A 22469-nucleotide genomic window follows, 5' to 3' on the forward strand; every position below is an offset into this window, starting at 1 on the left:
GGACGTGGTGCTTGGGGACAGGGCTTGGTGGTGGCATTGGTGGTAGGGGGTTGTTGGAGGGATCTTAGGGGTCTTCTCCAACCCTAATGATTCTAATGTTCAGGCTGAAGAACGATGCTTTCAATGCGTTTCCACAAAGTCAAGATATAGCTGAAATACAGTCAAAGAGATTAAAGTAGACATTGTTTTGTATAATCAAGACCTACTGTTAATAATTTCCAGCTAAATGAAGTCTTCAACTTTTTCTGGAGCCTGGCCTTTCTTTGCTTCCCCTAGTTATACCAACTCATCTTTTTTTTTTTTTTTTTAAACTGTATTAATAAAAGATGAACCAAAATGGTGTCAATTTTGACCAGATTCTTGTATAAGGTCTGTGACGGGTTAAATATATTGAGATGAGCTGAATCAGCTTCTAGTTAGGGTGTAAGCAGGAGGTGGTATCTGTGAAAACGAGATTGTGCTGCAAACCTCTGAGACCACGCGTGCTGTCACAGCAGAAATTTTGGGGGAGAGGTGGGACGTGGCCCTGTAGCTTGCCCGAGTTAACCTTTAGCAGATGAACGGGATGGTAATTGAATTATTGTTTGGTGGATCCCAAGTGAGGGTCAAGCTTCAAACGACTTAACTGGAAAATTGTCGGCAAATGATTGCGATTTGAATGTCGGATAAGGTCAGGAGGTCTTTTCATGTTCAAAGGGGCTTTGGCTGAATGCTATTAGCATGTGATTTGTGTAAAATGAATTTTAAGCAGCGATGTGCAGATCAGGAGAGAAATAACATCTTTTGGGTTTGTCTTTTTTCTTTGTTCGCATCCTCTAATATTTGGACGTGTGCTGTCTATTGTACAAATAAATAATTCCTGGTAGCTACCTGCAAGCAGAGGAGACAATAGCGCTCCATTTCGAAAGAAAAACACGAGGAAAAGGTCCTTCAGAAGCACTTATGTGCTGATTTCACAAAAGACTAGGGCAAATCACAACCAAACGCCGGGGAAGGCTGAAAGGTGAGGCGCTGACACGAGGACGAAAGCGAAACACGGTGGAGGAGCGCGTTTCATCCCGAAAGGCTCGCCTGTGCGTTGTTTACTCTCCTCCTTGCAATTGTGCTTAAATTTAGATCAACCGTTCAATCTCTCGAGAGCGTGAAGGATGTGCCTGTCACAGTTGGCCTCCATCTTTTGAGAAGGCTGTAAAATATCTTTATTTCGAAGTAACTCCGTGTTTATAAATTACTTATATCGTTATCTTTGCGGACTTGGTCTGCAAAGAAAATGAAAAATAGCTTTATAAACTTCCCGAAGCTTGCATGCCACGCTTGTTCTTTTCCTGTAGGATTTTTTACATCTCTTTCCGTGTCATCTTTCTTTTCCCCAGCTTCTGTACAGTGGGAGTGGGAACTGCCTTCAGATCCGTGCATCGGAGTGGCCGAGGAACATAAGATGCCACTTCCACCAACGTTTGCATAGAAATACTTGTGTTAAAAACTGTTTACGTGTAAAATTGTTGATTTCCCTCGATGTTTGAAGGCTCAAAGCCTTCGGCTTTGGGAAGCAGCAGAGCTGGTCCCCCACGGAGCTTTTCCACAGGCACAAAACAAACCGGTGACAAATATCTGGGTGAGGTGTCCCTCGTGCCTTGCGTTTATGGTAATTTCAAGTGACACCAGCCCTGTTTTTAGTTCTGAGTGCTCCCTAGGAAGAGGATTAAGCAGCTGATGTCCTGGGATGTCACCAGGATGGGGGACAGAGACCTGGGGCTGCCGTGTCCCATCCTCGCCGTGGTGGCAGCAGGACGGTGCTGTCCAGAGACACGCTCTTGTTTGGCTCACACTCATTCTTCACCATGAAAACCTTTCCATTTTGCTTCTGATGCAGCTTAGTCTGAGCTCAGTGCTTGGCAATCCCCGGTGCAAGCCGGATTTGAGCCACACGTTGGCCGCTGACCTCCCTCGCTGCTCCTGTTTGCCCTTCATCTGGAGTCGTCCCCCGGCGTGATGGGAGCGTCTCGTGCACTTTCATGGGAAAGACAGAACAGATCCCAACGTAACCAGGTTACAGCCGGGAAGCATCCCAAGACTGTTTGCTAGCAGCAGCTTCCCATGGCGTTCCTGCTGGAGCTGCTCCTTCGGCTTCGTGGTGGAGCCTCAGCAGCTTCTAAGCAACTCAGCATCCCTGCCACGGGGATTAGAAAGTGGTGGAAGCGTCGTGCAGCACAGAAATACTTTGTCTGTTTCTAATTCATTTCTATTAGTCTTTTTGTTGCGTGTTCATGGCCACGAGCAAGTGCTGCAAGTCATTGTGGCGAAGGAGGTTTAATTTTGCTAATCCTGTTTTATTCCCATTTCAGGGCGGCTGTTCGAACGCCACAATGCGGGGCCTGTAATGAATTTAAAACGGGTTTTTGAATGGTATTGTCTTGCAGATTGTCTTGGAAGCTCGTCTGAATGTGTTTTAATGCTAGATGCTAAAAAGGAGGAAAATCATCCAGCTGAAATGCTGTTCGCATGGCTGGAAATAATGCCCTGCATACCAAGCAAGGAGGAAGCACAAGCCTCTTCCTCACAATACATTCATCCCCCTAACGCAATTATCTTTTATCTCAGCTAAGAGGCATTTTCTTTCATCCTTCCCAATAAGTGTGTTTTGTGCTGTTTGGTACAACACTTAGTGCAAGCCAGACATACGCAGCAATAATTTTCACCAAATCATCATTTATTTCTACTCTTTACACCCAGAAAAGCTCAAGTGAGATGACGGCTGTGTTGAGCAAGGCTCTGCAGAAATGCAGTCGTGTCTCCATCTGTCCCCTGTCCTGTTAGGAAGGGACTTGCTGAGATGAACAAAGCAACCAGCAGCCCCTTTGGCTTCTTCTGAACCTGCAGCATTTTTTTTCTTCTCATGCTCCCAGCCACTGGGGTTGTGAGGAAAGGTGTGCGATTGCTGCCTCTCCACCTTCTCCAGATCCCCCAGATCCTTTATTATTATTATTTTTTTAATAGATACCTTATTCCCTGCCCCACTGGGCATTTCTTGGCCAGGCTGAAGTGTCCTGCTAATGATTTAATGGTTAATTACAGCCAGGGAATCTTTGCAGCTCTCTGAATCTCTCCTCCTGTTCTCTCAGGTCCTGCTTGTGGCACCTCTGGCATAAAGCATCGCGTGCAGGTAGTAATTCATGGGTCTTAGCACTGTTCTTGGAGGTGATTCCTGCTGACTGTGTAGTTATTTCTGTGTGCAAAGTGGTTTTGGTGTGTGGGGGCCAGGTTTTTTTCCGAAGCTTCACCCCAGTTGCCCATCACCTTTCCTCCGACCTCTCGCAGGACGGAGAGGCTGAACCCACTGAAGGGCCTGCAGGTAACTTCAAACCATGCACCAGGTGGGGACGTTCAGAGCAGAAAACCAAATTAATCCTGCTCCAAAGGAAACCCTGAGAGTGCAGTGTGTGGCTGGAGGAGCCTCGGCACAAAGTGCTGTGATCTCCGATCGTCCCTGCTTGCACCAAAGGGTTTGTTAGGGTGGGCACATCCCGGGATTGTCGTGGTGCTGCCTCCTGGCAGGGTGATTTGTGGCCATTAAGAGTCTGAAACACCCCCTTGCCTTCGGATATGGAACCTGCATCGCAGGGAGATGAAAAAAAAATCATTAATGGAGGCGTGGGCAGGGCATTTGGGTGAAAAGGAGGCGGTTTTGGCTGCAGTGGATGCAGCTCCTTGTGCGTTGAGCTGCGCTGGCACTTCGGGGAGCACATTCCCCCACTTGGCTGCTGTCAGATCATCTCCTCATGCTTCCAACTTACTTCTTCAAGTACCTGCTCAGAGGAGCAACATCCTACGTCCTCTGGGGGCTCCTTCGGACTCGTTTTATTTTGTCCTGCTGTGCGTGGCGTGGTGGAGAGGTGAGCAAACACATCTGGAAAGGCGCCACGGCTGGGCGCTGCTGAAGGTGTAAATCTTTCCCTCCTGCTTTACAGCCCCGGTTGCTTCTGCTTTGAGAATTGCTCCTTCTGTGCTACCTTGGGGGAGGAGGGAAGGTTAATTAATTAAGCAGTAATTGTTGTCAAGTCGGTTGTTGCTAGCATTTAACATTTGACTTGTTTACTATCCGGAGGTACGGCGGAAGGAGTTAATGATCTATCAAATGGTGCATCCATCATCAGAGGCTTGTTTGGGAAGGACGGCTTTATTTATGAGCTGTAAAACAACGCGTTTAAAAACCCCACGTTTTGGAGAAAGATTGTTGGGGTTCGTGTTTGAAATTGTCACTGGGTAGCTGTGGAGACAAATGTGTTGCCTAATAAAGCTTAATGACTGATTTTCCCATTAATCAGAACTGAGAATGTGCTTCATTAAGATAATTAACTGAGCAGTTGCTTAACTGACAGTCGGTAGGCACAAATTCCCTAGTTACTTGCTTTCCTCGAAATGAAAACTCCCAAGCAGGGCCGTGCCAATCTCGCCGTCTGCGCCGTGTCCGTGGGCACCGCTGGGCTGCTCGGCGCATCCGTGTGCAGCGCCCAAGACCTGGGTACGAGGTCGTTGTCATCAGCTTGAGCTGTTCCATCTCTCCAGCAGCAAAGAGCCTTTTATCTGCTGATTTCGGAAAGGCCAGACCTTATTTCTTGTTGTTTTTGCCACCCTCACAACATCAGCTCCTCCAAGGGGAATTCCTTGCCTGAATTTTTGGCTTTGTTCGCCGCGCGCTAGAAGTGGGGTCGTGAATGCTGAGCCCCACGAAGGTAGGGTTGTGTAAGATGAATCCACTCTGGGTGTATTTGTAGGCCGTATACGCCAACAGTGAAGAAGTTCAGAGAAATAACTGAGGGATCCAGAACTTGAATTCCTAAATACGCTACCTAGTCATAACACCTGGTTGTAAATCCTTTTCTTTGCAGCTCCCCGTGTCTTGAATTATAACGTGGCAATGCGAGCGTGGAGCACAGCTCAGGACCTTTGAACAGAAGCCTTAACACAGGCACTTTTCTCAACTCTGCTTTTCTTTTGTCTCCAGAGTTCCCGGTCTTCCACGATGAACCCTGTTTACAGCCCCGTTCAACCTGGGGCTCCCTACGGAAACCCGAAGAACATGGCTTACACAGGTAGGTCTGGCGCTCAGCGGCTGCTTGTGGACATCCACGTCTGGTGGTGAGAGCAGGGGCTTGTTAATGAGCCGTTAAACCCCTTAATTAAGGGAGAAACGGGATTCCCACTCGGATGGGAATGCAACTCTTCGGCAGAGTCGGCGCAGTAAGGTTAGTGAGAATAAAGAGACCTCGGTTCCTAAGAAGAGGGCACCTTGGAAATCTGAACGAAAAGGAACAAAATGGTGTATATTTAAACAAACAAATGCCCAAGAAATTTCTGGGGCAATCAGCTGGGAACTGGAGGCTTGGCTCCAGAGCTGAACCGAGCAACTTGGGTGCACGTGCTGGAACGGCCCTGCCACGTGCAACGGGGACCCTGCTGCAGAGAGTTGCTGTGGAGGACGTGAAGTTGTTCTGATAGATGGAGGTGTAAAGTGCATTGCTGACTGGTTTCTTGGAAATGAAGATTTAAAGTGCATTGTTGGCTGATTTCTTGTTTCCAGATTATGCTTTGGTTGAGTTAATCTCGTGTTGGACGGCGCGTCTGATGGTTGGTTGAAGTCCGTCTTCGGAACTGAGGGAATTGTCTAAAAGTGTCATATTTAATACTTGAAAAAGGCACTGAAATTTGTTTACCAGAGTTATGTAACTAGCAGGAAGCTCACGTATACAAATACGGAAAGAATTTAGCTCAGAGAGAAATTGTGCTCTGGGAAAAGCAAATCTCAACCTAGGTGTACCTGTGCTCTTCCCTGTGCGTGATGTTTACCCGTAGGTGTTCTTCTGATCTGGTAAGCCCCTTAAACGTCACCCTTGGAAGACTCCCCCTGCTAACATGTTGTTGGATGTAATTAGCCATCAAACGTCGCGTTGCATCAACGCTGCCTTCTTTGTGTTTGCGCCGCCCGTGGTGTGCGTTGACTTGAACCGAACGCGTGAAACTGCTCGGGAAAAGGCTTTTGTGGAGCAAAGTGGTCAACAGCAAATGAAAATGAGCATAAATGCTCTCAGCTACTTCATTTACAAAATATTCTCGTTGACTCTAGTAGCTGTTTCTGATCAGTCGAGCCGGCTGTATTGCTCGAGGAAGCCTGTCTGATACTCTGGAGCAGAGAGTTCCTCAAAGAGGTTTTGCCCCGTTTTTATTCACCCTTTCTTTTTTTTCCCTATCAAATTTATGTGTGCTGCTTTGTTGGAGATACTGCAGCTCAGGGGAACTTTGGTCTTCCAGCCAAAGCACTGGAGGCTTAGAAAAAAAAAATTCACTGTGAATAATCATCTCTTCAGGAATATCACCATTGTAAGAGGACTGCAGACTCCAGCAGTGCTGGGGTGATAGAATGAGCTCCGAGGTGCACAGTTATTTTCCTGCACTGGAAAGAGCAGCAATCTTGTGCTTTCCAGAGCATGGATGGTTTTGACAAGAGGCTACTTCTCCCCCACTTTACTTTCTTTGCACGTGTTCAAAACTCCACGCTAATATCCTTTCGGTGTAGGTTTTCCCTGTCTGCTTTCCAACAGTTGGATGTTTTAGAAGCTGCCTTCCTGGCACCGGGTAAGGCAATTTTATTGAAATATCGAGGTTCAGGCTGTGTACAGTTCGTACATTGACCTTTCTGGAGGGAGAAATTTAGAGGGTGGTTTCTATTTTAAATGAACCGAGTCTACCCGGCTGCTTTCTGAATAAGTCAGATGGCGACATTAGAAGGAAATTATCTTCTAAAATAACCTGCTGGTTAAGCAGCGTGAAGATTATGTTGTGTATTTCAGTATTTGAACCCATTGTCCACCTCCAGCAGGTTGTGCCAGCCCTGGTTGGTGGCACAGGAGGGAGGACCGGAGGGCTCCAGCCGCGTGTCCTGCAGGGGTCATGGTGATGGAGGAGGCGGCGGTGGACGATGACCTTGGAGAAAAAAAATTAGAGGCAGATCAGACTTGAGAAAATGTACCAAGGTCTTTGATTATGTCAGTGAATGCTCCAAAAGGGGGAGATTGGCGTGGCTGCACCGAAGCAGTAACTGGTCCATGGGCTCTGTTCTTACTCCCAGAATGGGTGATAGGCTAAAGAACACATAAAGTAAGGGATATTTTCTTTTCTAGGCAAATGGTATTCCAGAACTTCTTTTAAAAAATGAATTTGCTTGAATATTTAGTGGGAAAACTAAATGATATTGTGAAAAAGGGGGAAAAAATAAAATGATTTCCTTTAAATATCAAAGACAAGCAACTGTGGAGGGCGTTCTCAATGACTGCTAGCAGAAGGCTGCCGTGACTGTTGCGTTAGAAATGCCAGGTTCAGCCTGTCTAACGCTTGCTTTCTGTCTGAGATTCATTTGCAATGCTTTAACTTGCATTGTTCACCCATGTAGCGGTTTATTTACGTAGCCACAAGCTATTCTGGAGGATATTAAAACTCACACAGACAAACCAAACGGACTTTTCACAGGAGAGACATGAAGCTAAAGAGTTGGTAGGTATTTTCTTCTCAAATTGCTTGAAAATAATAGCTGAGGTGTGTGAGGTGGTAGATCTGGAAGGGACGTTGCCCCCTGGCCCTTGCTCAAAACCTTTCCGTGCCCCAGGAGCTCATTACGGCTTCGATGTTTAACGAGTTCCTGGGTTGTGATGGTGCCTTGGTGGCCAAGAGCCGAGTGGCAGAGCTCCTTGGGTGCCCCTCTGTTGGAAATAGCAGGGAAGCGAGCTCTGGAGGTCTTTCCAACCCTTATGATCCTTCCTCGAGACAGAGCATGTGGTGTCTGTCCTGAGATTTTTATCTGAGACACAATTTGGGATACGACGCGTAATTTATATAATTTCTGTAAGGGTTAAAACATTCTTTTTGGAATAGTAGAGGACACTGGAAAAAAAGTAATGCTAAAATAAAGTCATGCTAAGCTTTCCGTTGGGCAAGAAATGGAAATCAAGAAAACCACTGAAGTGTAATAACGTTGAGGTAAAGGTTGACAGCCCGAAGCGATGTTCTCGGTTTGCTTTAGAGTTCAGCTTTTTACCCCAAACCCAGCACAGCACATGTATTACTTCAATTTTTGTCCTGAAACTTCATGCATAACCCATTAATTTCTAACCTTGTGGAGTACAACTCCGGGGGGATGTAGGCTGAAAAAAAATACAAGGGTGGTAATCAGGGTAACAGCACCTTGAATTCTACTCCGTTGTGGCTTTTCAGTGCTAAATGCGAATTCTTTATAACAAATAGATTGCTTTTGGTTTAAATCATCAGTTTTAATCTGATTTTCTTTTCCTTCTCACTTCTTTGGTATTTTCTGTGCTTGTGAGAGACGTCTATTTTGAGACAAGCAAAACTTTGGTACCAGATTGGCTGTTGTTTGTTGGGGAGAAAGGGGAAACCCTTGGCACATGCTAAAGTACTTGGTGTACATCCGTTCAGTTACTTTATTTTTTCCATTCAGCACTTCCTTAAAGAAAATGTAAAGGGTAGCTTATTTCCTAAATTATTATTAAAGTGCATGAGATGATTTTTTTCTGGAAATTATAATTAAACAAAAAAAAATAGCAAAAAACTAAAGTTTCGAAGTAGAACTGGTAGGTGAAACAGTCAGAAGTGTTAAATTCATGTGAGATGCGTTTATCAAAACATCCTGTATTTGAAGTAGGAGATTTGTTAAATAAATCTTCTTTCTAATTAAAGAAATAAATCTATTAGTTTCTTCTGTAGTTAGTAAATCTAATTTTCTGGGTCCTTAAGAACTACAGATCTATTGCATTGCAGCCTCCTTGTTTTTTTTTTTTTTTTTTTTCCTCAATTGGAAGAGGCGAATAAGCCTGGTGCATTTTCCAGCTGGTTATGGAGCTGGTCCCAGGGGACACGGGCAGAATATTTTCCCCGAGGACGGGGCTGTGTCTTCCCTCCTGCTCCTGCTTCCCAGGTGCTTGTCGCCGCTTCCCCTCTGCAGGTTCGGCTTGCTTGAGAGCGTCAGCAGCAAACGGTGTTTGAGTATCGTCTGCTGTTTAATTAAAGTAGGCTGTAATTAACTCGGATCTTAATGTAAGCTGTCGTTTTAATTGAGGTTAACTCTAAAATGCGTTTAAGGACTGTCATTTGCTTTTTTTTATTTATGGAGAATCCACTTTGCCTATCCCAAACATGAGCTGTTGAAATGTGTGGTTCTTCTTTGACGCATTTACCTGCTGTTAACTCCGAGTATTTTGCAAAAGGTCGTGAGCCTGTTACCCCCTTAACATGCACACCAGTCCAGCAGCCTCCTCTTGCAGCCCTGTGCCACGTCGTTGACTGCAACAAGACTGTGCCATGCGCCCAAGTGCTGGTGATGGGATCCCTTTCAGTGCAGAAGAGTCTCCAGCAGCTGTTAATGCCGTATTCTCAATCCTCTCAGCATTTGGGGATGCCAGGAGATGCTTAATACTCAGAGGAGTGCTACCACCACTCAAAACACAAATGGAGTCAACTTTGGGCAAGGCGAGCATCCTTGGGGTGCGCCAGTCCTGCAGCAAACAGACGAGCTCGCTGGTGTGGCATCAGGGATGAAGAATTGGTCTCTCCTCTAGCTTGTTTGACTTGAAGCATGAAACTCTCAGAGTGCTCGTACGAGCTCACACCCTTCTTGTTTTCCCTCTCACAAGCTGATTAATATGCCGATAAGATGCTTCAGGAGCCTTGGGTAGACTGACCCTGTATTCACTGCAATCATTACTAAATAATAACTGATAGGAAAGGGCAAGAGCCTGGAGATGGGAAGCTGGTGAGTGAATCTCCACTTCCTTTTAGGTCAGTGAATCTCCACTACCTTCCTTGGAGAGCCTTGCTCTGCACTGCCAGCTCTACAAGGAGCTCACTCTTCCCCTTATTTTTCCCTTGGAGAGGGCAGGAAGGTAACACCCTCCGTTGCCCCTTCTCTTGCTTTTCAGGGAAGACCAGGCAAGCCCTCTTCTGGTCCTGCTGCTGCTGGCGTTGCTGCATCCCTGCAACCTTTCATGCCATGCAAAGGCTTTTTCTTCTCTCCCCCAGCTGGCAAGGACCTGCATGGGTACGGAGAGCTGGCCTCGTTTCACCAGGAGGAACCTGACGCCTTTTAATAAAAGCCTTTGTGCAACTGGGTTCTGTTCAGTTGCCTTTCCAAAGTGGATTAGCCTAGACTGCCCAGAGGCACTTCTCGTGAGCCACTAATGTGAAATAAATATCACCGGGTAGCTGCTCAGCAAGTTTTATCCTGCGCAGGATTCACCAAGAATCGCGTTTCCAATTCATCCGTGGTCTGGCTGCAAGACCCAGTAGCTTTCTTAGATGTTCCTCCTGAAGTAAGGATTGCTGCTTCTTCAGCTTAAATAACAAAATAGTCTTATTTCTGGTGATTTAAGGACACGTCCTAAGCACTTTGTCATTTGTTTATCACGTCTCCCCATGTCACTGTGGCTCTTTTTGCGCTGTCTGCAAGGGCTGGGTTCATTTCCTTCCCCAGTTAATTGATTTTCCGGCTTCTTCAAGTAGCACCCTCTCAGAGAGATTTTTTGAGAGCCCTAAAAGAAAGATCTGATAGTAGCATAATTTAGATTTACAGTGTCATGCACACTTGTGGTTATTGCTCTAAGATTTTGGGATAGAGAACGGGCACGGCTGGTAGGCAAACAGCTCTGTGAGTCGGTGTACTAATTGCTCGTTTGTGTGTTGGTGGAAAGGCATCAGTTTGATTTTTTTCTTTTCTTTTTTTCTGAGTTCTTGGAGGTCTTTCAGGGGGATCCCCAAGAGGGTTACGGAGTTGTGCGAACCGATGCTCGTAGAGTTGTGAACCATGCTGGCACGCGGCACAGGTCTGGAAGCCAAAATCATGCAGACAGCGGAGCCTAATTCTGTTTGAACAGAAATCCCTTTCCATAAATGCGAGTTCAGCTGTCACGAGGAGACAGAAATCAAAACACTCCAGCCCCGAATGAAAATTATTTTTCTCTGTAAAGGTCTGGGAGGATGTGAGCGAGAGATGCGGAGAACTGCAACGTGCCCACACAGCCCTTGCGGAGCGTGAGTTTTCACAGAACCACCGAATTTGGGTTGGAAGGGCCCTCAAATCTAATTCCAACCCCTGCCATGGGCAAGGACCCGGTTTTGTCCCTTTTCCCAAGGTGAAACCACAGCGTTTGCTCTGACATAACGACCAGCAGAGGGAATCGGCATCTTCCAGCCATTGGTTTTGTTGGCAGGACGAGACGTTTTGGGGCTCTTCTATGTATTTTTTATTTTTTTCTTCTTAATTCATGTATTTTGTGTTGGTCATTGAACCTTGGGCATCGCTGCTGTAGGAGAGCTGACCCGATTTACACTGTCAGCTTTGCTCCTCGTTTAATTTACCCATATGTTGAAAGCCCGTAGCCTCTGATTTTGTCAAAGGCGAAAGGATGTTCAGATAGGATTTCTAGTCGGCCTTTAATCCTCCTTTGCATACTCTTTGTGAGACAAAGATAATTCCAGGCTTGATTTCAGCCTTTCTTAATAACTTAAAATTAAAAACTTGCCGTATTATTCTCTGGCAAGGCTGCGCCTTTGATAACAGATCAGTTTTTCGGCCAAGAAAACCGAGTTCTTTCAGAATTTTCTGCGTGTGAGGAGGATAAACGAGACTTTTTCCTTTCTTTTGGTGTTGCTCAGCACGTTTGTGAGGAGTCCCAAGGAGCACGAGGCAAACGGCCGTGATGCTGAAGGAGGCAGGGATGCGGCGTTCCCCTCTTTGCCTTTGCTTGGGCTTCTGCATGCATGCCCACCGCTTCCATTGATTGGGAAAAGCCATCTCTGGATTTAATTAGGTGATCCACTGCTTACTGGTTCTGTAAAACAGGAATTTTGAACTGCGTTCAGGGCATTGAATTGATTTCAGGGTGATTAAAAATGTATGAAGTGGGTACAGTGAATATTTTTCCTCTGGCGTTTCTTCATGTTTATTAATTGGTGTGTATAGAGCAGCCAGGCAAACCGTACTTGACTGGGAGAGGAATGAGCTCTGACTTGTGTAGGCTCTTGTTATTTTTATGTTTAAATGCATAGTTTTTGTACAGCAACACTACCAGGCGACTCGCTGAATTTCTCAGTGCTGGAAGCTGATGGAGTTTCGGCTCTGCTTAGCCGATCACCGGTGGCTAATTCATCGTAATAAATTAAATCGAGGAGTCACAGCAAGTGTAGGCCCCCTCAGGGAGTGAGGCACAGGTTTCCCTCTTTGGGGAAGAGAAGGAGGACGAAGCAGGGAGCTGTCGGTGAGATTTGGGGTATTTGTGAGTGTGCTGTTGTCTATATTTTGGGCACGTGGTGGCTGTGATCCTACCACAGATAGCAGCAGGGCTGGGTGATGGGCAATTGTGTCCCCATGTGCCAGGATGAAAGACATCCTTCTTTTCATGCTAGAGAAGGAGAGTGGGCACCAACCGATCACCCAGGGCACAGAAAAACATGGAAATAGGGAATGGGACGGATCCTTACAGGTACTTGTAAGCTCAGCTCCCTCGGAGGTCAGTCCAGCACCATCAGCCTTCCCCGGAGCATCCTTCGCCCCTCGCTTGGCGTTGCGACTGTTTGCATAAGGCTGGACGAGCTTTTGAGTTTCCCCGTGCTGTAAATAAGCAGAATGGTCTCAGAACTTCAAAGCAAACACAACTCAGGTTCTGTGTTCCTCAGTGAGCCCGTTGTGTGCCTTTTCATCCCGTGGGCTCGCTTAGCGCAGGGAGCGGTTCGGTGCTGTGCCGCGCCGCCCGGCTCCAATATTGATTTTGTTTTTTCCTCGTAGTGAAAAAGAAATAAAAAGATTAAATGACTGGGGCTGAAGCAGACACGTAGAAGGCAGAGAAGAAAAAAGACGAGAGGAGGGAGGAAGAGGTGGCCTTGGAAGTGTATTTTGAAGGAGAAAGTGCCTCTTCATTTAAAGGACATAGGAGACGAACAGAGGATTTTTTGTGTTGGCCACTGCTGTAGACTCTAGGCATATAATCAGAAGCTCTTCACTCGCTTGGGGAAGAAATAAGCTTTATTTTGAAGCATGAGCTCTGCTAAAGCTCTGTCTTATGTAGCGTGTAGAGAAATTCTCACCAGCGATTTGGGCTTTTACAACGTGTGTAGAGCGTTAAAATTGGTGAATGTATTTTTTTTCCTTTGTGATTTCTTAGAATTAAATTATTTTTTGTTGGCCTTCTTTGTCTGCAGTGAGTTTGCAAGCAAGCTGCGCTTTGGCGTTCTTTGTGCAGTCCTGGTTCTGTGTTTTAGCCCATTTAAAATGTCTCTTCCTACATGTTACTTCAATGCAGCCAGTTGGCTCCGTCTTCTTCATTGCTAATGTTTATGTTTCATCCTTTTATGTTTTTTTTTTTTTTTTGCCACATCGATCTGCCTGTTCTCTTGATGACAATTATTATTCTCTTCCTGAATTTTTTTTCTGTGCCTTCCAAGTAACTCAAGTGCCCAAACCAAAATGCTGAGGGTCTTTCCAAGGCTCATGATGTTGGAGAAGCACCATCACCTTTGCTACTGCCCAACAGAGAGCCTGTAAATGCCATCAAAAGTTCCTGCTGGCCATCCTGGTACCCTTTCTGCAACACTGTGAGTCTTCATGCCACAAGTCATGCTTGATTTGCCACGCATCAAATCTTAAAATTCTCTTAGCCTTGATGCTTCCCAAACCCTCGTAATTATTGCCCTTCCCTTTAAACTAGCTCTGGTTGTCCAGTTTGCCCAGTTGAGAAGAACACACGACCTGGTAACGGTGTGAATTTGAGATGAGGATTGGTAATAAAACAAAATGTCTGCTAGCCCTCAAACCACACGCCTGCCTGGAATCTCTCCGTTGTAAGTTAAACTCTCACCGAGTCTGAAATACATGCCTTTTTTTTTCTTTTTTTGCATATTTTTTTTTCTGCCATTTCCAGTTTGAATTCATATCCTTTCTTGTTTTTCTCAATGCATATTTCCACAGCACACATTCAATACCTCCTAAATCCTCAGGTGCTTCAATTAAATGACTGAAAATAAACTTCAGTGCTGCCTTATGATCAGCCCAAAACACGTAATATTTGCTGCCTTCGCTCTCCCCGCCTCCGTTTTCTTTTTTTTGCCTGGCACAGCAAATAAGTGGTTAGGTATTTGTTGTTGTATTTTTGTAGTCTGAAAGTAATAAATTAAAATTTTGTGGCTCGACTTCTGGAAACGTGTCTGTAGATTAAATATTGAATTTTTCTCCTCTCCTGGTGCACAATTATTTTTTACACCGTGCGCAGTCAATGCGGCACAGCGCAGAGGTCTGTCTTTATGTACAGAAATGTGATCTGGTATGGGGTCATAAAAGACTTTTATAAGCTTCAGAAATAGTTCCCTGGTTTGTACCAGGTCTGAAAATTACCGCGTCTATTTTTCTACTGTGCTTTGTACCAAACCTCATGGTTTTAGTTCCGTGCGGATCAGCTCTCCCAAAGTGGCGTGGTTTAGCTCTGCCTTGTTAATCTGTTTTGCTGTTTTGTTTGCGTTCTATTTAGCCCCAGCTGAAGCCGAAATGGGGAGTTACTTATATGCAAAGACATTCTTACACTTATTTTAAAGTGCGTGTGCCTGCCTCTCCCTCTCTACACGCTTTCTGGCATTCGGCCTCGTTTCATCTAATGCAGTACTGGGCTAGAATTTTAATGTCTCTGCGGCCAGAGATGATTTATTAGATCCCAAAGCCCTGGCTCAGAGTGCAGGAAGAAAATATTGCATCAGTGAGCTTGCTTGGCACTGTTCAAATAAACCAGTCCTGAAAGACTCTTCAGTGTTAGGGCCTTTTTTTCCTTCCCTTCCCCTCACCCACCCCAGCCCCCAAATTTTTCCTGATACAGAGAGGTGCTCGCTCCTTGCAGGAATGAAGGCTGCGTGTTAGCCATCTCCAGATCTTGCCACGATAAATGTGTTTGTCAACAGCCTCATCGTAAAGCTCCTTAAATCCCCGCAGCCACTGCGCAGGGGGCTGGGACAGAGCTGTAATTCCCAAGTGGAAAAAAAAACAAACGCCGCTTTTAGGACAGGCTGGGCTCCGGGTGTTGAACTGTCGGGAATGCAGCATCGTGGCAAATGTAGGAGGCTGTCCCCTGCTCCTTGTTCTGGCCGTGGATTTGGGGTTCACACTGCTGGAGCAGCCCTGTGCATCTCTGCTGCCCAGGGTCCAGCTCTCAGGACCACGTCTGGTGGGTATTTACCTGCTGTAGGTTTTCAATTCTTTGGAAAACACGTTTTTTCTGCACTGAGCTTGCAGTATCCAATACATCTTTGTTCAGCTGAGAGCCAAATTGTGCTGCTGCTTACACTGTCCCCGCAGGTCAAGGCGTGCTGAGTTGTGCGTTGCAAGTCACTGCATTTCTTTCCTCTTTTATGTGCTGTTGGAGAGGTGACTTAAGAAAGACCTAGGTTTGAGTCTTGGTGTGAAGAAGGAGAAAAGTACCTCAAATAACAGGGAAGTCAGGCTGAGAAGAGGAGCTCTCACAGGACTTGAGATGTGGGCAACAGATACTGGACACGAGGGTTGGAGAGGGAAGTGCAAGAATGATACCCTGGGGTGATGACAGGTGAAGACCTTTGTATCTCACAGTGAATTAAGTCCCTTTAGTGAGTAAACAAGGGCCTTACACTTGATTTATTGCCATCCGTTTACGCTCAAAAATGAAGTTAGCATCTCTTGTTATTAGAAGCCCAGTGCATTGCAGAGAAGAGCATCCATCTCTAGGGAGAAGGAGTTGTTGGTTGTGGTGGCATTCCCAGGAGGTGCAAAGCACATAATAACCATGAATGAGATCAGATAGGGGGAAAAAAAAGCTAATTTGAGCAGCCTGACAATGAGCTGTTGCATTCAGGAATATTGGAGTGTGTACGCATCTGAGCTTCTGTTTTCCTCTAGTTTCTTCTTATTTCAAATTAGTAACTATTTCCTGAGGTGAAGATCATTTCTTATTGCAGGTGAAAGGTGTGGGTAAAGGGTCGTGTTCTGTTCAGGAATTCCATTGTTAGAAAGGCTTTTCTTTCCTCATAAACTTTGAGAGAGCTGGGGGTGGTGGGCCTGGGGAAGAGAAGGCCCCGGGGGCAGGAAAGCTGGGGAGGGACTCTTGGTCAGGGCTGGGGGGACAGGACGAGGGGCAGCGGCTGGAGCCTGGCAGGGGGGAGGCTTCGGGAAGAAATTGGGAAGAAATTCTGCCCTCTGAGGGCGCTGAGGGCCTGGCCCAGGCTGCCCAGAGGAGCTGGGGGTGCCCCAGCCCTGGCAGTGCCCAAGGCCAGCCTGGGGGGGCTTTAGACCCCCTTCCAACCCAAACCATTCTCTGATTCTATGCAATTAGGTCAGGAAGCAGTGGTATAATTAACTCCCGTAGCAATTTTGGGGTGGACAGTGTAATTTTTCATAGGTGAGAACACAATAATGGCCACATAGTCTTTCAATAGGACATGGCTTGCTTTGAGCCTGAGGCAGGGACCTCTCATCTTGCTTGTTCTGTCCTACTCACACCCCCAAGGTGAATATATTCACAGAAAATCACCCACATGCTGGATGGAGAGTGAAGGATGTGGCCACCAAATCCTCGTCATGGCTCCTGGGCTGGCAAAGGCAGACGGTTTGGCAGTGCCACTGTGCCCTAGGGGATCTGGTGGCCATTAGGAACTTTCCCCTCTTCATCCTGCCTTGCCCCTTGCCCCTTTTCTCTCTATCTGGGTGTTTTATGGCCGTAGGACTTTTATCTTCCCTACTCGAGGTGCCTTGAGAAACTGAACATTAATTTTTAATGTGCTGTGGTCTTAAAGACTTGCTAATTGTTGCAGGCCGCTAACACAGCTGCCAGCAGCACGTGCTTTTCTCCTAACCACGCTTCCGCCGTTCCTTCAGCAAATCTGGGCCAGCTGTGCTAGGAGCACACGCTGGGAGCTGGACACTGCGGCGCTAGGAACACCAACCTCTTGTGTGCTAAGAATGGGGATTTGTTCCTCCAGGCGGGGTGGTGCCCACTCCGCCAGGCACGCCTGCTTTTGGGTTCCCGTTGAAAACAGCAGCCGGACTCTGGCGGGGCTACTCCTGAGCTAGTGGTTGGCAGCATCCCGAGATGAGACAGAGTCTTCAGTGTTTCAAAATGCACCGAAAACCGTGCAAATAAATAATGCAGTTGTGAAAAGCAGCGGGCAGAGCGCTGGAACCGCAGCAGATCCCAACGCCAGTGTCCTGCAAAGTGCAAGTAGTCTGGGTGAAGGGAAAGAGCTGGTGATAGCATGGCCTAACTGGCTTGGTCTCCTTCATTTTTCTCCACCAAAACAATAACTCGTTCGTGATGCTGCTTCCCTGAGCACTAGTGGTGCTTCAGCCAGAGAGTTTGGCCCAAGGGGCATCCCTGCTCCCTGCCTAAATTATCATTAGTGACTTCTCTTGAGTTGATTTTTCTGCTCCCTGCCTAAAATATCGTGTTGAAGGGCAGAGGGGAACGACTCCCTCCAAAGGCACAGCACACCTCTCAATATATTTTCATCTCCAGCTTCTTTTCTGTCCTAACAGTGCTTTGGTTTGGCTGTGGAGTTCTTTAATTTCTTTCATTTCACCGGACAGTGCATTATCCCTCCCTTGTCTCTCTCCCCAGCTGCCTCGGTCCTTCAAGGCAGCGATGTGTAATTCTCCCATTGTGGACGCTAGACCCATGCTGAATAAAGATGAAGTGGAAGCAGAATGCTTTCCCATTAATTTAAAACTTTGGTTATCATGACAACAGGTTACAACTCTTTTCATTGCCATGACAATCTCCCGCAAAATTGTTAAAATGCCGCCTTTACAGTTATTTTTAGTTTGTCCTCCATTCCCATGGAGACCAACTTTTACTTGAGGCGTTTGATGCTTTGTGCCTGGAGCTGTTAATGAGCCTCGCAGAAGTCTGGAAGTCAGGAACGGAGACCCCCGAGGTCTCCCATCCCTCCTTCAGCCCTTGCATGGACGGGCCGTGCACTTTGCTTTCCCGTTGCATTGCTCTGGTACGTGCCCTCCTTTCTGTTACCTCCCCTCGTGTGACTTTTAACATTTTTTAACATTTACATTTGCTGTTGCACCAGCAAATGCTGTGTTCTTCTCTGCCTACGGCCCTAAAATCCTTCAGGTTCTGCAGAGGACGCTGAGAAAAAACATCTACAAGGGAAGAAAAAACTGTAGGAGACCCTGAGAGCACACTTAAAATGGTCATTTGGTTTTAGCCATGTAGTTAGTTTTGGAAAAAGATGGGTTTTTTAGGCAAACCCCAGAGGTAATGGGATGATTTTGCTGACAGCACAAATGTAGAATTGCGCTTGGGTTTTGACATGATGAAAAGCTACCTGGTGCAGAGGGGTTTACACCAAAATCAAGTTTTCTTTGTGTCCATGTACAGTTTACAAAGGAAATTTTACTGGAGTAAGGTTTGCTTGATCAGCTAAAAAATTACGAGCATACCGTGGAATATAAGAGCTTAACTCACCTTGTGAGATTCCCTTTTTTGTGTACTTTTATCATATTCTTATCTAGCTAATTCTTGTAATCATGGGAATCTCCCCCTCGTCAGTTGGAAATAGGAATTAAATACAAATAAATAGCCACAGCCAGTGGTGGCTTCTTTGCCCCTTTTTGACAGCCCTGGCTGTCTCAGAGCCTTCTGAAGCCATCCTCGGTGCCTCCTTCGCTGTATGGCTGAAATTCATGGTGTAACGTGTAGGATTTTTATCGATGGGGCTTTTCCTTTTATTCCTCTCCAGTGGATGCGAGCACGGCTGCTCCAAAATCAGATACCGTGACATGGAGATGGTGCCCTCGTTTGTGCTGTGCTAGAGAGGTGACACCACGGGTTATCACGGATGTATTTAAGGCTAGCTGCTTTTCCCTAAAATTTCAGAAAATAAAAAAAAATCTGATGTGAGGGAATTTCCCAGCTATTTCTTATATATGCTGTGAAGATGCAGATCGTCCAAGCATCACGTTCCTTCCACAAAGGTTGCACAAGGAGGACGAGGTGCACGGGGTCTGTGGGCATCTCCTTTACGTTCATCCCCCCCGGAGTGCTGGCGGTGGTCGGCGTTCCTGCTTCTTGCCCTAAAACTCTTTGTTTTAAGAGATGGTGTGGAGATGCAGATAATATTTCGATCGATAATTTTAGCCTTGTTTAGCTCGGGAGCTTATCGTCAGCACCAAAACGTTCTTTTTTGGTTGTTTAAAGTCTTTCCCTCTCCGAGATAATTAAATCCTCTTGCTGTGTAAGGTCACTCGGAATCTTTGTACAGCAGATAAGAGCAATCAGAAGAGTTTTTAACGCGTCTTGTTGGCAGGATCAGAGTCCTTTTGCCTTCTGGTGTGGTCTGACTTTGCATAAAGACTCAAAAAATAACATTTTTTTGCCTTAACTCGGCCTCATCTCCCATTTTACCATTACACGGACAGCAGCATTAATTGGGAAGGTGAATTTTTTCCTTCTGCTTCTCCCCAGCTGCGAGCTGTAGGATTTAGCATCCACTTGTGCAACCCAGACAGCGTATGGCACACGGTGCCAATGAAACCTGGCCATCCAGGTCTTTAACGAGGGAAATAATGAGCTATAAAGCCCTTTGGTAAATTATTCACACTACCACTTGTAGAGGACATTACATAACCACCCGGCCATTACTCATGGAGAGCTACGTGTGCCGTAAGGTGCGTGACTACCTCTTGAGATGTTCTCCAAATAATTTCTTGGCTTTTTTTTTTTTTTTTTGGCTACGAGAGGGCATTCAGCACTCCCTAACAGCACTTGTTCCTCTAATGGCTGCCTTCACTATAAAATATATATGCCTAAAATAATTTATGTGACTTATTAATAACGCCGCTGCTGGTGTTTCTGTTAAGTAGATTTTCTTGCTGGGGTTTTTTATTTGCTGTTGCATTGTTCGGGTGTTTTTTTTTTTTGCATTTTTGTGACCAGTGGATCCCTTCTCACGACGTGGTGGTTAGTGGAGCACCCGGCGATGCGTGCGCTCGCTAAGTTTGGGGCCAGCAGCTCCGGTGAATCACCCAACGAAATCTCCAGGCACATTAAAATCCAGTTTCCTTCCTCTCTCTCGCTTAGCAGGTGTGGAAAAGGCGTGTGGTAATGTGTTATTTTAGCAGGGAGGAGGAAGACAGGGTTCTTCAGATTTCCCTGCTGGAATTCATCTTATTTAAAGCAGCGCAGGAACAAATTAAGTCTGCTCGGTTCCCTTAGTAATGCGAGGGGGCAGACTTTTCAGGGTTTTGTCATCGTAGGCTGTCCTTTGGGGCTCAGATGGCAAAAGACCTCGACCTGCAGCTGGAAGAGCCCGGGCTTGGCAAATCCAGGCTTGTGCCTGGGGCACCAGCCACAAGGAACTGGGCTCCCTCATGCCAAAAACGGGGACAGGAGTTTGGGTTCAGGCTGCCCGGGATGCAGAGGGGTCCTCCTGCATCTCCCCTTTATGGCAGCATGGTCGTGCGGTCAATGAAGACTTTTAGGGTGAAGAGAGCTGTGCCAAATCCTTTCCTCATGGGAAGGTTTGCTCCGTCTGCTTACACACCAGCCACGAAAAGCTTGTCTGGAGCATCGGCTTGCGAAGATTTGGGAGAAACGTAAACTCTCGGCAGCTATTTCCAATATTTCTTGGAAACAACACGGTGTGATGTGCGCGAGCTTCGTCTGTCAGTAAACAAGGATGGCAAACAGCTCCAGGCAGCTGGGGAGTTTTGGATACCAAAGCACTCATCCCAGGCAGGAATCCGCTCTTAAATAATTTTCTTTTACCATAATAAACAGATCTTTGAAGCCTTGAGATCAAGGAGCAAGCAAAAATGTTGAATAACTTATGAAAGTATTATGTCGTTCGTGCCCCTCGAAAATATTGTCGGTATTTATTATAGTAATTTTGTGCTCACGGGAGGATTTCTCATCTGTCCGTGGCTTCTTTCACTGCTCAGATCCCTGGCTTGGCGCTTGCAGTGATGGTTTTAGGTCCTGTCCATGCAGGGGCATTTTATTGCCCTCGGCTCTGAAGATACATCGAGTATTGAGGTGGGTCTCGAGCCCAGAGCCTTACATCTCCCTCTTCTTTCTGGATTCCCGTGGAAAACCCAACGTGCTTCATCAGAGCTGCTAAACCTGTGGAGGTCTTCAACCCAAGCCTTCATGGAAGCTGTCTGCTTCCTCTTCTTTCCTTGTTTTATTCTCACTTGGTCCTGAAGAGATTAAACCTCAGCTTAAATAAAAGACCCCCCGCTTGGCTTTCTCACTTGCCATTTTTTGATAATTTACAGAATCAAAACAGGTCACATTTTGCATCTCGAGGAGACATTTCCCACCCTTGATACTGACTGAATTGGAGATAAAATCTCCCGGAGCTTGCTGAAGAGCCTCAGTAAACACAGAATGGGGGGGGAGCAAACTCTTGACTTTATTTTTTAGTTTTTTTTTTCCTTGCAGGATGGTCCTCACTGCTGAGTTTGTTGCATTTTGCTGAGATAAACGAGGGCAGCTCACACAACCTCGGGACACTGGGGAAATAGATGGTACACAGCAGACGGAGCTTTTCAGCTCTCCCTCACCGCTTCAGCTGCCGTCCAGGCAATTTTGGGGACGTGTGGCTCTGCAGACAAGTGGTTGTTGGCCTGCGTGCACTGCATGGGTGGTGTACGTAGCTTCTATTTTCTCTGCTAAAGCAGGAAGGGACCTGGCATTCGTGTGAAAGAAGCATTCAGCATTGTGGTCCGCTCCGAACGAGCAGAGGGAGCGCTGGAGAGAGCGGCGCGAAGCAAGCGGAGGGGAATTCAGGAGGCATCTGCCACGAGCTCGGTATCAAACGCTGCCAGGCACTGACTCAGCAAGCACGCAGCTATCGATTATCCAGCGAGTCGTCCACTTGTGAGCCTTCCAGCTCCTGCATTAACCCGTGGTTAAATCATCCCGACAGCTCCCCGGGGCTCCCTTGGCTAATTTACCGCTCGAGGCGGCGCGGGGAGGTCCCTGCGGGCACGTTCCTGCAGCACACGGAGCCCACCTGGGGCTTTGGCCATGGAGAAACCCCTTTTGCTTCCCCCAGAAGAGGAATAGGGTCATGGGGCAGCCTTCAGCTCTGCCCACGTGAACCCAAGCCACAAGATGCTCCCCGTATGATGTTTGGAGAGGTGTCCTTCGGCTGTGGGACAGACCAAACGCCTCCTGCTGCAAAGCACCGCGTGGCTCTTCATCATCATGCACGTACTTAGTGGTCCTAGGAGGCTCCAGCTCCTGGCAGATCCCTTCAAAGCAGCTCTCCAAAGAAAACAGAGAGCAGGGCAGCCTCACCAGGCAGGGCACGTCGCCCCGAATTTCCGTAACCGAGCGGCAGGGCTTGGCATTCTCCTTGATGGAGACGTTCGGTGGGTGTCA

The 22469-nt window shown here is 46.7% G+C and overlaps 1 protein-coding gene across 10 annotated transcripts in view; it reads left to right on the forward strand.

The window, feature by feature from the left end:
- FAM168A (family with sequence similarity 168 member A) overlaps positions 1-22469 on the forward strand; it is a 164722-nt gene that overhangs the window by 84501 nt on the left and 57752 nt on the right. For 9 of the 10 annotated variants that reach the window (XM_082751912.1, XM_082751913.1, XM_082751914.1 and 6 more), the window contains one exon: positions 5006-5093. The exons of the other annotated variant lie outside the window; for it this stretch is intronic. In XM_082751912.1, the coding sequence (XP_082608038.1) occupies positions 5024-5093 (70 nt within the window). In that variant the 5' untranslated portion in view covers positions 5006-5023. The remainder of the gene's footprint in view (positions 1-5005; positions 5094-22469) is intronic. 10 annotated transcript variants of the gene reach the window in all.

This window comes from Aythya marila (genome assembly GCF_965140915.1).
Source record: "Aythya marila genome assembly, chromosome: 1".
Taxonomy (NCBI): Eukaryota; Metazoa; Chordata; class Aves; order Anseriformes; family Anatidae; genus Aythya; species Aythya marila.